Source organism: Pongo abelii, chromosome 22 (genome assembly GCF_028885655.2).
Source record: "Pongo abelii isolate AG06213 chromosome 22, NHGRI_mPonAbe1-v2.0_pri, whole genome shotgun sequence".
Taxonomy (NCBI): Eukaryota; Metazoa; Chordata; class Mammalia; order Primates; family Hominidae; genus Pongo; species Pongo abelii.
The window spans coordinates 54,472,909-54,490,255 of NC_072007.2; the positions used below are offsets into that span (position 1 = coordinate 54,472,909).

At 46.3% G+C, this 17,347-nt stretch overlaps 1 protein-coding gene across 8 annotated transcripts in view; it reads left to right on the forward strand.

The window, feature by feature from the left end:
• The window catches only part of TRAPPC10 (trafficking protein particle complex subunit 10), a 96,018-nt gene extending 78,754 nt beyond the window's left edge, over nt 1-17,264 (forward strand). For all 8 annotated transcript variants that reach the window (XM_063720825.1, XM_054542614.2, XM_063720826.1 and 5 more), the window contains 6 exons: nt 644-744; nt 2,719-2,845; nt 4,857-5,027; nt 9,267-9,444; nt 13,459-13,653; nt 13,976-17,264. In XM_063720825.1, coding sequence (XP_063576895.1) covers nt 644-744; nt 2,719-2,845; nt 4,857-5,027; nt 9,267-9,444; nt 13,459-13,653; nt 13,976-14,214 — 1,011 coding nt within the window. In that variant the 3' untranslated portion in view covers nt 14,215-17,264. The remainder of the gene's footprint in view (nt 1-643; nt 745-2,718; nt 2,846-4,856; nt 5,028-9,266; nt 9,445-13,458; nt 13,654-13,975) is intronic.
• The last annotated feature ends 83 nt before the right edge of the window (nt 17,265-17,347 follow it).

A 17,347-nucleotide genomic window follows, 5' to 3' on the forward strand; every position in this document is an offset into this window, starting at 1 on the left:
ACCTGTGCTGTGTGCTGTGTTATCCTGCTTTTCCCTGGCGCTGGTGGCACCTGTGCTGTGTGCTGGGGTATTCACCTCTTCCCTGTGGGGAATAAGGCTTGAGACTCGCTTCCTTCCTGCCCTTAGGGCTGTAATAGCTTTGTCCTCACTGTGCCCCTAAACTGATTTGCTTTTCAGTTACATATTCAGCCTCCCATGGATTAAATGCTTAGATAATTCATTAAATGTGGAGTAGTTACTGATTGGCTCATGTCATCTGGAAATACATGACTGAAAGCACTTTGTCAAAACCCTGTGCACATTGCAACACGCATGGCTCCGCGGCCCTGCGCGTATGGGAGCAGCAGGTGGGTCTGCTGCTTAGAGGACGGCTGTGCTCTTCCGCCGCTGAGATGACTCTGGTGATGTGTGCACGTCTTGCCAGTTCTGCGTTCGTTTCTCGTCTGTATACGTAGCTTCCTATTTCTCGTTGGTTTGTGTATGTGTTGGGTAAGGCTTTGCTGCCTGGATAATGAGTGGTTGAAGCCATAATAAAATGTCTAGGGCGTGGGCAGGCACTGCAGGTGTATCTGGGCAGCAGTGGTGGTGGCTGTGCTGTCCATCGGGCGAGTGGTCTGAGAGTGTCTTTGTGCTTCCTCCTCAGGTGTCGATTGACTGCCCGTGGTCCATCTACTCCACGGTCATCGCACTGACCTTCAGCGTACCCTTCAGGACCACGCACACCCTGCTGTCCTCAGGAACACGGTAACGGAGGCGTGGCGTGCGGGCCCTGGCTTCTTTCCCCGGACTCTTCTAAGTGGAGGTTCCTAATGTTCAAAACTGGCCTTCGTGATGACCAAGGATGTCTTCTTATGTGACCACAAGGCCGTTGTTCGTCTCTTAAAATCCACAATTCCCTGGTATCCTGTGACACCCAGTTCATATTCAGGTTTTCCCAACTGTCTGAAAATGACCTTTTATGGTTGGTTTGTGTGACTTGGGATCCAAAATCTCCATCAGGCCACTAGATCTCTGCTCATCCTTTCTTCCCTGGTTTCAGGCCATCGACTTGTTCACATGCAGGCCAGGTGCCCGCCTTTCTGGATCTGGCTGGATTTGTTAACCAGTTCCCCTGTCCCTGTATTTCTTGTCAATTGCCTGCAACCTCTAGAACAGGAGCTTTCAAGCTCAGCATTAGTGACATTTTGGGCTAGATAACTCTGTTGTAGGGGCTGTCCTGTGTGCTGTAGGGTGTTGAGCAGCACCCCAGGCTCTCCCACGAGATGCCAGTAGCACTCCCCACCTGCAGGTGTGGCAGCCACAGATGTCTGTAGACACTGTCCAGTGTCCTCTGGGTGGGGCGGACGTGCCCCAGTGGAAAACAGACGCCCTAAAGGCTTGAGTAGACTCCAGTTCTGCTTTGAGGCAGGCGGGGCTGTGTGCTTCCCGTTGACTGCACTGGGAGGCCCACGGTGTCCAGGTGTCCTACCTTAGTGACGGTGCTAGCATTGATCACTGGGCTCGGGATGCTAGCCTGGCCTCTTACCACAACTTTTTATCCATTGATGATGTGTGGATAATTTGGAAACAAAAATGTCAGAACCATGTTTAGAATGGAACATTATACTAGCAGCTTTTTTCCCCTTCAAATCACAGCAAAGGGAACTATAGATACTAATGGTTAAAAACATCAATAATCTCTAAAAGAACCTTATTAAAAAATTATTTTTCAGCCGGGCGTGGTGGCTCATGCCTGTAATCCCAGCACTTTGGGAGGCCGAGGCAGGCAGATCACGAGGTCAGGAGTTCAAGACCAGCCTGACCAACATAGTGAAACCCCGTCTCTACTAAAAATACAAAAATTAGCTGGGCATGGTGGTGGGCGCCTGCAATTCCAGCTATTCAGGAGGCTGAGGCAGGAGAATCGCTTGAACCCGGGAGGCAGAGGTTGCAGTGAGCTGAGATCATGCCATTGCACCCCAGCCTGGGCGACAAGAGCAAGGCTCTGTCTCAAAAAATAATAACTATTATTAATATTTTCAAAGTTTTGCATGTAATGGAAATGGATATAAGCCCCGCCTGTCATCTCTCAATGGAGAGTCTTCACCCGTAATGAGGAGGGCTGCTGCTCTCTCCTCGTGGCTCCCCAGAGGCCAGTGAGGGTGACCAGCCATGATCACTTAACAAGGCTGGTCAGAAACTATGTTCTTTCTTCCATTTCCTCACAGAAATCGCCTCTTTAAAAACGTTTGTTTATTTTTATTTGTTATTTTTTTGAGATGGAGTCTCGCCCTGTCACCAGGCTGGAGTGCAGTGGCGCGATCTCAGCTCACTGCAACCCTGCCTCCCGGGTTCAAGTGATTCTCGTGCCTCAGCCTCCCGAGTAGCTGGGATTACAGACACATGCCACCATGTCTGGCTGATTTTTATATTTTTAATAGACATGGGGTTTCACCATGTTGGCCAGGATGGTCTCGATCTCCTGACCTCATAATCTGCCCACCTTGGCCTCCCAAAGTGCTGGGATTACAGGCGTGAGCCACCGCGCCCGGCCAAAAAGGTTTATTTTCTGGCACTTTTCGGTGTGAAATCTGAAGGGAAACTTACGCAACAACTTAGCTTACTTTGCTTTGTTGCTTTTTTGATTCCCCAGGCAGAGGGGGTCTCCTTAACAAAGCTAAGATATATTTAATAAAGTTCTTACATATCAAAATAATACTTTTTGTTTTTCTACTTTAGGAAATATGTTCAAGTTTGTGTCCAGAATTTGTCAGAACTCGACTTTCAGCTGTCAGATAGTTATCTTGTAGATACCGGTGATAGTACCGACCTGCAACTAGTACCACTGAACACGCAGTCCCAGCAGGTAAACATTGTGTAGACCTGAGCATAAACTTCTCAACAGAGAACCAGAGCGTGCGGAAATGATGTAGTATGTGTTGCGACTGAGCATTTAGATAGAACAGCTGCACTGCTGATGAGTAAAGACTCCTGTGCAGCTCCTCCGGCTGCCCTGAGGCTGGATCAGGGCTTGCTGCTGAGTAAGTGGGTGGCTGGATGGATTATTCTTCTTTTTAGAAGAATTAAATCTGAAATTGGTCCCACTCTATGCGTAGACGTGTGCAGATCCAAGCTTCTGTTTGAACGCACTGTTGATTCCATGGGCACTGCTCCACTCTGCCCGGAGCCTGATGCCTGCCAGTGCCAGAGCGATGGTGCCCGACACCTTGGTGCCTTTGTAAAAGAGCCATGCTCGTGCCTGCATCTGGACCTTGCTTTTCCTGTTTATGCCTCGCTGCCTGGATGAATCTTGACCTTGCTTTTTCCGTTTATCTTTCACGTGTGTTTTTAGGCAGTAAATGCTGAGTGTTTAGAGATCAAAGGTTTTCTTAATGGATGTCTGAATCTTTAGCATTTTCAAAGGATGTTCCCCCACTAGTCCTTTAGCTCTTTCAGATATTACTGGAGCTCGTCACTGTGCTTTTAGGTGCGGACTTTACATGTAATAGCGGTGTTCAGCCCCTACATTAGGTTGTGCTGGTTCCTAAAATAATTTAAATATAAAATAATTGGCTGGATGTAAAGATTTACTTTTTATCTTATTTTTAAATTTTTTATTTGTCTTTTTTTGAAATGGAGTTTCGCTCTTGTCGCCCAGGCTGGAATGCAATCGTGTGATCTTGCCTCACTGCAACCTCTGCCTCCCGGGTTCAAGCGATTCTCCTGTCTCAGCCTCCTGAGTAGCTGGGATTACAGGCGCCCGCCAACACGCCCAGCTAATTTTTGTATTTTTAATAGAGATGTGGTTTCACCATGTTGGTCAGGCTGGTCTTGAACTCCTGGCCTCCGGTGAACCACCCACCTTGGCCTCCTAAAGTGTTGGGATTACAGCCATGAGCCACCAACTCTAGCCAAGATGTACTGTTTAATTAATTGATGATATATTCCCCTGTTTTGGAGCGCATGGGATATGCTATATATTAATTAGTATCCTTTGGGCATGGTGGCTCACACCTGTGATCCCAACACTTTGGGAGGCCCAGGTGGGTAGATCACTTGAGCTCAGGAGTTTGAGACCAGCCTGGGCAACATAGCAAACCCCATCTCTACAAATACAAAATTTAGTCAGGCATGGTGGCACACACCTGTATTCCTAGCTACCCAGGAAGCGGAGGTGAGAAGATCTCTGGAACCTGGGAGGTTGGGTTGCAATGAGCTGTGATCGCACCACGGCACTCCAGCCTGGGTGACAGAGTGAGACCCTGTCTCTAAAAAAGGGAAAAAAAAAATCAGCAGGGCGCAGTGGCTCACACCTCTAATCCCAGCACTTTGGGAGGCTGAGGCGGGTGCACTGCCTGAGCTCAAGAATTCAAGACCAGCCTGGGCAACCCGGTGAAACCCCGTCTCTACTAAAATACAAAAAATCAGCTGGGCATGGCGGCAAGCGCCTGTAGTCCCAGCTACTCGGGAGGCTGACGCAGAAGAATCGCTTGAACCCAGGAGGCGGAGGTTGCAGTGAGCCGAGATCGCGTCACTGCATTCCAGCCTGGGTGACAAAGCGAGACTCCGTTTCAAAAAGAAAAAAATTAACCTACTTTTTAATGATCTCATATGATATAAAACTTATGGAATCATAAAAAATTAAAGATTTACCAATTTTGTACAATCTTCTGCTAGGACAAGGCCAGGCAAAGGGAGTCAGGGCAGGGACAGGTGCTGTGGGGCCTAAAGCAGCATGCACAGGCATGCTTTGAGGCAGGGGCCTGCCCATGGTGTCTGCTCAGCACCCTTCGCATGGTGTGTGTTTCGCTGCAGTGTCTGTGTCCTCTTTGCGGTTATGGTGCTGTGTGAACAGTGACCCCCGACTCTCTTTCCAGCCCATCTACAGCAAGCAGTCGGTGTTCTTCGTCTGGGAACTCAAGTGGACAGAAGATCCTCCTCCTTCTCTGCACTGCCGGTTCTCTGTCGGATTTTCCCCAGCTTGTGAGGAGCAGCTGTCTATCTCCTTAAAGCCGTATGCTTATGAATTTAAAGTGGAAAACTTTTTTGTAAGTGATGTATTATTTTGGGAGGGTGGGGTGGAAAAATGAAAGATGGCATTATGTTCTTTATAATCTGAAGAACTGAATAGACAGCTTCTGTCAACATAATGAAGGAGCAGCTGGAGAAAAACAGTTGTTGGGGTAGTTGAATCATTGACCGTCTTTATTTTAGAACCCCAGGTCCTTCTCAAGTGACACATCTGAGATGCCCACACTCCTGGGGGCATCTCTAAGAGGAGCGTTTGTCATTTGGAAAGCCCAAAGATTCCTTTTTTCTTCTATCTTTTTCCCTTTCTCATGTTGACTTAGTAGCTCCCTGGAAATATTTCTTGGAGTCATTTCATCTTCAGGGGCATTGCTTTCTAAGGCATATCTCTAGTTTTCCAAAGAAAAGCTGAAAACATATGAAAATCTGCTAGCTGAATATTGTGAAGATTTTCTTAGAACTTGTGCATCATTTGGTAGAAGCCAATTTGAGTGTGGAATGAAGAGTAGCCTTGAGCTAGGTGAGTAGATACAGGTGTGTGCTGTGTTCCTTTAGGGAGATTATTTGACTTAATGTTTTGCAATTTTGTGATACTTCCTTTTCTTCTCTTTACTATTTGAAATTATCAAACAATGTTTATTTGAAGTGTTTGTCTTTATAGTTTTGATATTAGCAGTTTTTTTCTATCTTCTTCTATCCAAGACAAATTGTTTTGACCTTCATGTTTTATATAACTCTCCTTATTTAATAAATTTAAATGAATAAATAAAATCACAAATTATTAAATAATTAAATCAAATAATAGTATATATTATAATAATAATTTATATATAAACAAATTATTTTTATGAGACAAGGTCTCACTCTGTCACCCAGGCTGGAGTGCAGTGGCACAATCATAGCTCACTGCAGCCTGGACCTTCTGGGCTCATGATCTTCCCACCTCAGCCTGCCAGGTAGCTGGGACCACAGGCACGTGTCACCACACCTGGCTAATTATTTTTATTTTATTTATTTATTTTTTGAGACGGAGTTTCATACTTGTTTCCCAGGCTGGAGGGCAATGGCATGATCTCGGCTCACCACAACCTCTGCCTCCCAGGTCCAAGCGATTCTCCTGCCTCAGCCTCCCGAGTAGCTGGGATAACAGGCACATGCCACCAGGCCTGGCTAATTTTTTGTATTTTTAGTAGAGACGGGGTTTCACCATCTTGGCCAGGCTGGTCTTGAACTTCTGACCTCGTGATCCACCCCGCTTGGCCTCCCAAAGTGCTGGGATTACAAGCATGAGCCACTGTGCCTGGCCCAAAGTACAGGTTTGTATGTTGCCATATCTATTCAATTCTCCTGGTAAAGACCTGAGTGGAATTTCTGGGTCATAGGGTAACTCTGTGGTTAGCTTTTTGAGCAACTGCCAACTTTTTCCAGAGGGCTCTACATTCCCACCAGCAACATAGTGGATTCCAGCTGGGACCCAGAGAGTCCCAGCTTCTGTGTGTCCTGCCAGCGCTTGTCTCACTGTGTTTTTGGTTGTGGCTGTCCCATTTGGCGGGCGTTTCCCCAGTGGCTGGTGATGTTGTGCTGCTGCTCGTGGGCGTGTGGCCTATTTTTCTGCCTTCTTTGGAAGGATGTCTGTTTAGATTCTTTCCTGTTTAAATAGGATTATTTGTTTTTTTATTATGAATTGTAAGTTCTTTATATATCCTAGGTACCAGGTCCTTATATATGATTTGCAAATATTTTCTTCCATTTGTTGTCTTTTGAAGCACAAAAGTTTTAAATTTTGATGAAATCCAATTCAACTCTCTCTTTTATTGCTTGAATTTTTTGCTTTGGACCGAGAAAATCATTGCCTTTGGTCAAAAAGATTTTCTCCTGCATTTTCTTCCAAGATGTTCGTAATTTGAGCACTTACATTTAGGTCTGTGATCTACTTTGACTTAATTTTTGTGTATGGTGAGAGGTAGGGTCCAAATTTGTTCTTTTCAAATGACCCACCAGGTGTCCCTATCCCATCTGTCATGACGATGCTTTCCTCCCTGCATGGTGGCCCTGGCCCCTTGTCAGATTCCAGGTGCCGTCAGTGCTCGCGTGTCTCTCTCAAGAGGCTCCGCGGTTCTGGTCCCTGTGCCTGAGCTCCAGCTGGCCGTCAGTGCTCGCGTGTCTCTCTCAAGAGGCTCTGCGGTTCTGGTCCCTGTGCCTGAGCTCCAGGTGCCGTCAGTGCTCGCGTGTCTCTCTCAAGAGGCTCCGCGGTTCTGGTCCCTGTGCCTGAGCTCCAGGTGCTGTCAGTGCTCGCGTGTCTCTCTCAAGAGGCTCCACGGTTCTGGTCCCTGTGCCTGAGCTCCAGGCGCTGTCAGTGCTCGCGTGTCTCTCTCAAGAGGCTCTGCGGTTCTGGTCCCTGTGCCTGAGCTCCAGGCACTGCCAGTACTCGCTTGTCTCTCTGAAAAGGCTCCGTGGTTCTGGTCCCTGTGCCTGGGCTCCAGGTGCCGTCAGTGCTCGCGTGTCTCTCTGAAGAGGCTCCGCGGTTCTGGTCCCTGTGCCTGAGCTCCAGGTGCCGTCAGTGCTCGCGTGTCTCTCTGAAGAGGCTCCGCGGTTCTGGTCCCTGTGCCTGAGCTCCAGGTGCCGCCAGGTGAGGCCCCTGCTGCTCGCCTTGGGCTGTCCTTTCCCCCAGCCACTCTCCTTCCCAGAAGCAGCCGAGAGCAGCGCTCAGGCACACGCAGGTCTCAGCACAGCCCCTTTTGTCCTACTGCAACTCTGGGTGTCCTTCAAGCCCTGAGGCAAATCTGCATTCTTTGCTGGATTCAGAAACATTCAGACTGTGCTCCAGCCAGAAGCTTCTGAGGAGGAGGTATTTCAGTGGGCCTCTAGCACATGGTTCCATTGCTTCAGTTCCCAGGACCTATGGGCACCCGGGCCCATGGCTGGCACTTTTGCATCTGTGTATTTGGGATCTTTTCTGCCCTGTGGCTTGAGAGCCCCAGGAAGTCCCAGCATGGCCCCTCTTGAGACTGGTGGGAGTTTGTCCCATGTCTGAACAGAGGTAATTGGGGATTTGATAGGAGATCACCTAGAAAGGCCGCTCTTGGGACTGCTGTTTAGGCTGTGAACTCCCATCAAACGGCTTCATCTTGGCCTCAGACTCCAGACAAACACTTCTTAATATACTAAAATCTCTTCTTTGAACATTTTACAATGCCAATAGAACACTTTTAAGTCAAGTTATACTGTATTACACACGCTCGCGCACACACACGACGCTTCCCCTCAGAAGCGGAACTGCCAGGTTGTAGTGCGTGAGCCCTTTTTCATCTTGGCAGTGGCAGGTGTGTTTTGATCGTTTGTCATGGGTGGTGGTAGAACGTTAAGCATGTTTGAATAGCCACTGAGAATAGGTTGATTATGGAAAGAAAACACGGACAAAGTAGATTATGGACTGAATTGGGTTATACCAAGGAATTCCTGTTGCTTTTGCTAGTTGTAATAATAGCATTGTGTTTTGGTAAGAAAAAGGCCTTAGTGTTTAGTAATGCATACTGAAGCAGATGGGGCAAAATAACAGGTTGTCTGAAATTTGCTTTATTTTCTTATTTTAGAGAAGAGTCTTGCTCTGTCACCCAGGCTACAGTGCAGTGGCGCGATCTCAGCTCACTGCAACCTTTGCCTCCTGGGTTCAAAGGAGTCTCCTGCTGAGTAATCCAAGTAGCTGGGATTACAGGCATCTGCCACTGTACCTGGCTAATTTTTGTATTTTTAGTACAGACGGGGAGTTTCACCATGTTGGCCAGGCTGGTCTCGAACTCCTGGCCTCAAGTATCTGCCCACCTCGGCCTCCCAGAGTGCTGGAATTACAGGTGTGAGCCACCATGCCTGGCCTGAAATTCGCTTTAAATTACCTCAGGCAAATACAGAAATGTACATGGCTTGATAGATGATGCTGAGGCAGCAACATGCTGAGATCTCGGGATCTGGGTAATAGGCGGCTGGAGGGTCGCTGTGCTATCCTTTCTTCCTGTGGTTGAAAATGTTCATAATTTAAAGAAGGATGTTAAGGTTCGCAGTGTAGGACTTCCGAAAACATTGCATCTCCAGTGGGAATTATTAAGAGTGAGTGGCAACAGTTGCTCTAAGGCCAGCCAGGCAGATAGGTGTCTTTCCTCAGCTCTCCAGGGTCTGTGGGCAGCTCCGCTTTTTCCTCTAGTTGCATTTCTTGAGACCACTTTAGGTACATTTCCTTTCTGTTCTCTCCCTTTACTGCCCAGACATTATACAACGTGAAGGCTGAGATCTTTCCCCCTTCGGGAATGGAGTATTGCAGAACAGGCTCCCTCTGCTCCCTGGAGGTTTTGATCACGAGGCTCTCAGACCTCTTGGAGGTGGATAAAGATGAAGCACTGACTGAATCTGATGAGCATTTTTCGACAAAGCTTATGTATGAAGGTAGGTGGTCTCGAACCCATGGTTTCAAGCAGTCCTCCCGCCTTGGCCTCCCAGAGTGTTGGGATTACAGGCATGAGGCACTGCACCCGGCCTATCTTGCATTTTGAATGGCTCTTTTACCCAGGCATCATAGTGTTACACCCTGTGCCGTTAGTCATGTGGGAAACGTGGTTTCCTGAGTTGTGCAGATCTTCCAAATGTGGGCACCTTTTGTTTGACAATATTTTTTTAAAATCTGCATTTGTGATCTCTCAGGGAGGGCTTGGAGCATCAGGACTCTTTCAAGCTCACAGTGGCAAGTGTAAATTTTCCAAAATTCTGATTTTTGCTTAAAGTCTCAGATGGCATCATGGGCAGCAAATACTCGTGTTGTTTTCTTTGAAGTGACAGGCTTACATCATTTTTAATCAAACGTCTACCAAATACCCAACACTGAATAACTAGCTTCCCCAGCACTCTTGCAAGTGAAAAGGGTGTTCTGTGAAAACAGCAGCTATTTCAGCTCGCGGCACCGAGCGCTCCCTGTGTGCTTTCCCTGAGCCAGCTGTCATTCTGCAGCAGAGACCCAGAGATTGTCAAGAACACAAGCACTCAAGAATGGAAATAACTCAAATGTCCTTCAGCTCGAGAGCAGTTAAACTAACTGGCACATCTGATTCCTCCTCAGCAGTGAAACAGAAGGGACTGTTGACACACGCAGTGCCGTGGTTGGATCTCAAGGGCATTATACTAAGAGTAAAACGCCAATCCTATAAGGAGGTGTACTGTGTGATTCCATTTCTAAATGACATCCTCAAAATGCCAGCCTCAGAAGGAGAGCGGGTCAGTGTTTCACGGAGCAGCGGGAGGCAGCAGGAGGCCGTCCTCTGCGGTAATGGAGAGTTCTGGGCCAGGGCCGCTGTGGTGGGTACACAAATCTACACATGTGACAAATGCCATAGAATTAGACCCAAAGAATGCCTGCGAAAGCTGCTGAAATCCAGTGGGGTCTGCAGCCTGGTTCACTCTGCAGTGAAATCCAGTGGGGTCTGCAGCCTGGTTCTGTCTGTATTGAAATCCAGTGAGGTCTGCAGCCTGGTTCACTCTGTAGTGAAATCCAGTGGGGTCTGCAGCATGGGTCACTGTATAGTACCAGTGTCAGCTTCCGGTCTTACGTGAGGTGGCACAGTTGGGTGAAGCTGGTGATGAAGGTATGTGACCCCTCTACTACTTTTACAACTTCTTGTGAGTCCATAAACATTTCACAATTAAAAAAAAGTATACTTCACAATTAAAAAAAGTATACTCAGGAGCTGAATTTAATAAAATGAGCACTTTTGACTGCTTTGTGAAGCGTGGCATTTTTTTTTGTTTTTTGCTGTGAGTTCCTGGTAGTGAAGAACATGAGTGACGTGACTGCACAGTCTGGCCGCTGAGTTCATGCCATTGTGGTTGCCCCAGCAGCGCCGAGGTCAGCAGCGTGGAAAGGCAGCAGTGTAAAAGCTGTGAGCTTGCGGGTGCCCTGAGAGCCACACTCTGAGAACCGTCACTCCATTGTCTTCCTCCTGACACTCCTAGGGCCTCTGCGTGTCCTGTAGTAGCTGCTGTCCTCAAAGGTCCCCCATGCCCACCTACAGGATGTCCACCTCCCTGAGCCCTCTGCTGCTTGTGGCCTTCTGGTCACTCACTCCCCCTGGGCGGTTGCTTGGTATCCTCATGATGGGAAGCTGTGACCTCTTTACCAGGTCGACTGCTACTGGATGGCAAGGATCCTGTCTTGCTTACTTTCATATCTCCAGGGCTGGTCCCAGTGAATGATCACTTAAGTGTTTAAATTGCATTGAATTACATGATGGTAGTGTTTTAATAATTAATGTTAATAATAACACCTGCCATACATTAAGACACTGCCATGTCCCAGGAGTGGTACTAAGTGCTTTACATACAGGGGGTCTTCAAAAAAATCATGGAAGATACATTATGAAAAGAACTATGCATGGATTTCAACACTTTTTGCACCAAAATAAGCTCCTATTCACTGAGCAGGATCTAGTTTGAGGCACTAAGAAGGATAAGACATCAGTTTTAAAAGAACCCCTATCGAGCAACATGAATTCTGCTAAAATTAAATCAAGAACCAACATTGGCCAGGTGCGGTGGCTCACTCCTGTAATCCCAGCACTTTGGGCGGCCGAGGCAGGCGGATCACCTGAGGTCAGGAGTTCAAGATCACCCTGGCTAATATGGCAAAACCCCGTCTCTACTAAAAATACAAAAAATTAGCTGGATGTGGTGGCAGGCGCCTATAATCCCAGCTACTTGGGAGGCTGAGGCAGGAGAATCGCCTGAACCCAGGAGGTGGAGGTTGCAGTGAGCCAAAATCGTGCCATTGCACTCCAGCCTGGGCAATGAGTGAAACTCCGCCTCAACAACAACAAAAAAAACAACCAACATCAAATTTATGGTGAAGCTTGGGTGGAAGAATGGTGAAATCATTGATGCTTTATGAAAAGTTTATGAAATTCTTTGGACAGTGCCCGAAAGAATTAGTAGTTTGCAAATGGTTATCTTAAGAAGGGATGAGATGATGCCGAAGATTAAAGCCACAGCAAGCAGACCATCCACATCCATTTTCAAGGAAAAAATTCACCTTGTTCATGCCCTAATTGGAGGGAACTGACAACAGCAGAAATGACAGCCAACACCGCAGACATCTCAACTGGTTCAGCTTATGCAATTATGACTGAAGGGTGAGCAAGCGTTCCACTCAGTGGGTGCCAAAACCCTAGTACCCAGGTCCACGGCCAACCAGAGCAGAGCTTCCCATGGAAGCTTCAAACACACGGGATCAAGATCCTGAAGTATTTACTCAAAGAACCATAACAGGAGATGCAGTGTGGCCTTCCCAGTACCATCCTGAAGACAAAGCAGACACGGCAATGGCTACCAAGAGGTGGGGTGGCCCCACCAAAGCAGAAGCAGACTGGTCAAGAGCAGAGGCCACAGCAACAGGTCTTTGGGATACTCAAGGCATTTTGCTTGTTGACTTTCTGGAGGGTCAAAGGACAACAGCATCTGTGTATTATGAGAGTGTTTTGAGGAAGATAGCAAGAGCTTTGGTAGAAAAACCCCTGGGGAAGCTTCACCAGAGAGTCCTCCTCCACCATGACAAAGCTCCTTCTCATTCCTCTAACAAGCCCAACTCCGTGAGGGTTTCTATGGGAAATCATGAGGCATCCACCTTGTGGACCTGATTCGGCTCCTTCTGACTGATTTTTGTTTCCTGATCTTAAAAAGTCTTTAAAAGGCACCCATTTTTATTCAGCTAATAATGTGGAAAAAGACTGCCTTGACATGGCTATATTCTCAGGCCTCCCAGTTCTTCAGGGACGGACTAAATGGCATCGTAAGCAATGGCATCATTGCTTACAAACATGTCTTGACCTTGGTGGGGCTTAAGTTGAGAAATAAAGCTTAGATTTTCTGTTTCCATCTTTGGATTCCATTTTTGCATGAACTTTTTGTAGTTCCCTCATATGTATTCTCTTTCCATCCTTAAAAAGCAGCTCTGTGAGGCTGGTGGTGTTCTCACCACTGTACAGAGGTCATTGAGCCTGGAGGCCTTGGGATGCTCTTCTGAGTGGCAGAGTTGGCTTCAAACCCAATGGTCTTGGAGACTGCCACTTACCAGACAGAACTCATTTAAGTGCCAAAGTAACCATACTTTGGAAGATGACACAAAAATTTGAAAACAAATCATTTATTAACCTCACAGGAAAAATGCAGTTTTCTGTACACATCCAGCATAATTCATTCTAGTCCAGAACTAATTGAAATTGGACTCAGTGAAATAGGGGTTGTCACTGTGAAAGTGCATGGCTTTATCTTCAGGTGCAGCTACAAGGCACTGGGCTCTGTGTGCGCAGTGTTTTGTCAGACAGCGTCGGGTGAGAGGATTGGGTAACGGCGGCTGTGACTCTCGCCTGAGTACTGGAAGGCCCATCCTGGATGACACAGCGCTTCCTCTCGTTTCAGTTGTCGACAACAGTAGCAATTGGGCAGTGTGTGGGAAAAGCTGCGGTGTCATCTCCATGCCAGTGGCTGCTCGGGCCACTCACAGGGTCCACATGGAAGTAATGCCGCTCTTCGCCGGGTATCTCCCTCTGCCCGACGTCAGGCTGTTCAAGTACCTCCCCCATCATTCTGCACACTCCTCCCAACTGGACGCTGGTAAGGACTTTTTAAGAAAAAGTTTACCTTCAGTATTTGAGCAGGTGATCACTTTGTGCGAGAGGTGATAAACTTATGACTGAGCAGGTTTGAGAACTAGCAGCATGTTTTCAGTGCCAGTAGAAACTGGTACCAGAAGCCTCATCCGCTATTAGAATCTCAGGCACCTGCTCTGAAAGCCATGCCTCTGTGCGCAGAGTGCTCTGTCAAGGGGCCCAGCCTCGGGTGGCATTCTGCACGTTCAGCCTAGCTCCGTGTGGCTTTGCCTGTCCCCAGGTGAGTGTCGGCGCAGCTTGGGTCTAACTTCCTGTGTGTTTTGCAGACAGCTGGATAGAAAACGACAGCCTGTCGGTAGACAAGCACGGGGACGACCAGCCGGACAGCAGCAGCCTCAAGAGCAGGGGCAGCGTGCATTCGGCCTGCAGCAGCGAGCACAAAGGCCTACCCATGCCCCGGCTGCAGGCACTGCCGGCCGGCCAGGTCTTCAACTCCAGCTCGGGCACGCAAGTCCTGGTCATTCCCAGCCAAGATGACCACATCCTGGAAGTCAGTGTAACATGACAACGCCAGGATGAACACACGCCACTTCCCAGCTAGGAGTGCACTTTATGGGACTGTGACTGGACTCTTCTCCGTTCTGGCTCCAACCACACCTTCAGTGGTCCTGCCTGGCCGTGGGGACATCAGAGAGTGTCATCACACAGCTGGCCAGCTGAGTTCTGTTGTTGTTTTCATGCCGCCTGTGATCTCAGATTCCTGCTTTTCTCACCCTGTCCCCATGCTGGTGTCCCATGCCGCTTACTCAGAGCCCCGGCCTCCCTCCCCCTACCTCACACGCTGCTTACGAAAGTTTCCACCCACGCTGTCTCCACGGAACAGCCTCCATCTGCTGGCTCTTCGTGGAAGGCCATTTGTCTTTCAGGTAGACACTCAGCAGGCCTCGCAGTCTTAGTGACGTGTGTGCCTTTCTGGTCACACAGCTGCCCAGTTTCCTGATAGGGGTGGATTTGTGTCCCCTAAGGGGTAAAACAGCCATTTACCGCAGATCCTCTCGTTGTGCTTTTCTAGAATAACACCCTTCTAGGGGAGGTGGGTGGGGGGAGGGAGGGATCATAACCCCTTCTGTGCCTTGGGATGCCGGAGCTGGGGGACCTGGAGGCCCATCAGCCGGAGCCACGTGAAACGTACTGAAGAAAGCTGAGACCCGGCTGTGAGGAGTGCCTCAGTGGTGAGGTGGTTTAGGGATAAATGTTTCTGGAACCCTGTGGTCCCCCATAATGTTGATAGAATATCATATGCACTGGGAGTTAAATATATTTAATTTAATATCATTATATATGTGGGGGTTAATATGTTGTTTTTCTGTCCCTTTAAAGTCTTTACATGTAATTGTAGCTGTATAATCATTTTTCTTTTGCATCTTAAGTCTTAGAAATTAAAGTATTCCATCGTGAGGATGAGAGAGGTCCTCAGTATGGTTTTGGTCTGGTTGTAGGGAAGGACTCAAGTCCTGGAATGTCCTCCACTGGTCTACTCAGTTGCAGTCACACTGTTCCAATGGATTATTTGCTTTCGGTTGTAAATTTAATTGTACATATGGTTGATTTATTATTTTTAAAAATACAGACTAACTGATGTAATGTTTATGTATAAGTTGCACCAAAAATCAAGGACAAAAATAAGTGTGTTTGTTTTTACAGGTGTGAAAGTCACAGCTTGTAAATAAGTGTTGTATGTATTAAACCTTTTCCAGCTCTCCAAAGCGATGTATTTTTGTACATTTGAAATAGAGTACTCTTAATTTACTGGGCAAATGTGCTTGGAATTGAACTTGACAAGATTAGCTCAAGCAGATAAAGTCAGGTCCAGCAGTGGGTGACCCTCGTGTGAATCCCCGTGGATGTGCAAGTCATGGAGAGAAGGAGCACCGGGTTCCTGCCCAGCACTGTGCTTGTGAGAGGCGGCGGGGCGTGGGAGGAAGGAGGCACAGACCGGGGAAATATGACAGCCGTCATTTCCAGTATTCTCTATGTTGTCTTTTAGCTCATTCAACAAATAAAGGTGATGTGACTTTTTTTTTCCTCCTGTCTTTTTCGTTTGTAGAAATTGGAGACGTGTAAAGAAGATAAATAATTGTGTAATTAAACTTTCCAGAAATTTATCTTCCTCATATGCAGTTTAAAACTAACAAACTTGGTCGAACTAGTTAGCAAATCAGAACTTCAGAATCTAATGATAGTTTAGGGTTTCTAAAATAAGGTTTTTTATTGTAAAAATTGACGATTGCCCTGCATTTCTACCAAGTCCTGTGAATAAAGAGATGGGAGACTTGATTCTGTCAGAAGAGCCTGTAATCCGTGTTGTCAGCCTGGGAGCCTTCCCCAGCATAATGTAGCTTTCTCTCTTACCTTCTGGAAGAGGGAATGTGATTAAATGTTTCATTTATTACTGTTTGATTTTCTTGTATCTGGGTTCTACTCCCAGGATGAAATTATCCAACTACATATATATTTAGAGGAAGAAAGTGAAGGGGAAATTTAAAATGTTTACGGCGCTTTCTTATTGCCTGGAAATGGAATGAAATCAAATTTATCAGTTTTTTCCCCCTAATTACCCAAAAGATCTCTTGCAAACTGTTACATGAATGCTTCTGCCTCTTTAAGACAAAGAAGAATGTCACCCAAAATTGTCATTTTTTTCTTAATGTTCATCATAAAAGTCCTAAAAGAGTAACTGTAATTGGATGTTTATTGTTTTATATAAAGTAAGGTCTATGTGTTTGAGACAAGCTGGTTTTGTTGATAAAGATATAAGAGATGTTAAATAATTGTGAAGCCAGATACACAATGTGTATCTAAAAAGCAAGGAATTTGCAGCCGTTTTACAAATATCTGTGGAACATGTAAGTACTGTCAAATGGAAAATAAAATAAGTTATAATTTTTGTGAATTTCATGGGATGTCCTATGATTGGAAAAATTATAACTCTTCTGATTCTAATGTGGAAATTGTTGTATTTAATCTGAAAATGACTTTACCTACAACAGTTCCATCGTCAGCACAGCCTAGGAGGGTCAGATTCCTGTATTAATTACTCTTAGTGGAGATGCTAGATATCCCATACAGAATTAGCAGAGAAAATACACACAGGCTTCTATTCAAGTTTTCTTTAGTGCTTAAAATTAAGTTTTAAAATGAAATCAGACACTGCAGGTTTATACATAAAGTGAAAAGCTATACTACTTTTTATAAAAGGGCAAACTGGGCTGATCTAAATGTTTTACTTTCAACTGTGTTCTTTAAAATAAATCCTACCTGGTTTTTAAATTTTATTTTTCATGAAAATGCTCCTTTCTTTACATTTATTCATCCTATATACATCAGGCTGTAAGACCCCCCCCCCCAGGCATCATTAATACAATGTGTTGGGATTCTGTGACTGGAAAAGGTGACAAGTTGGTGACTTTGACACTGCAGGTATTCCATTTTCATGGTTTACTACGAAAAGTCATTTTTCATATTATGTAATATATTGTTAGATTAAAACCATTGTATTAAGACTGTTTAAAATGTAAGCATTGTAATTCTGAAAATACACATTTTAAGAAGAAACTATTTTGCACTGGATCTTTTGCTGCGACATGGTGTGACAACAGTATGTAATGTGAAGATTTTCTTGTTTTATCTCCCTAGTC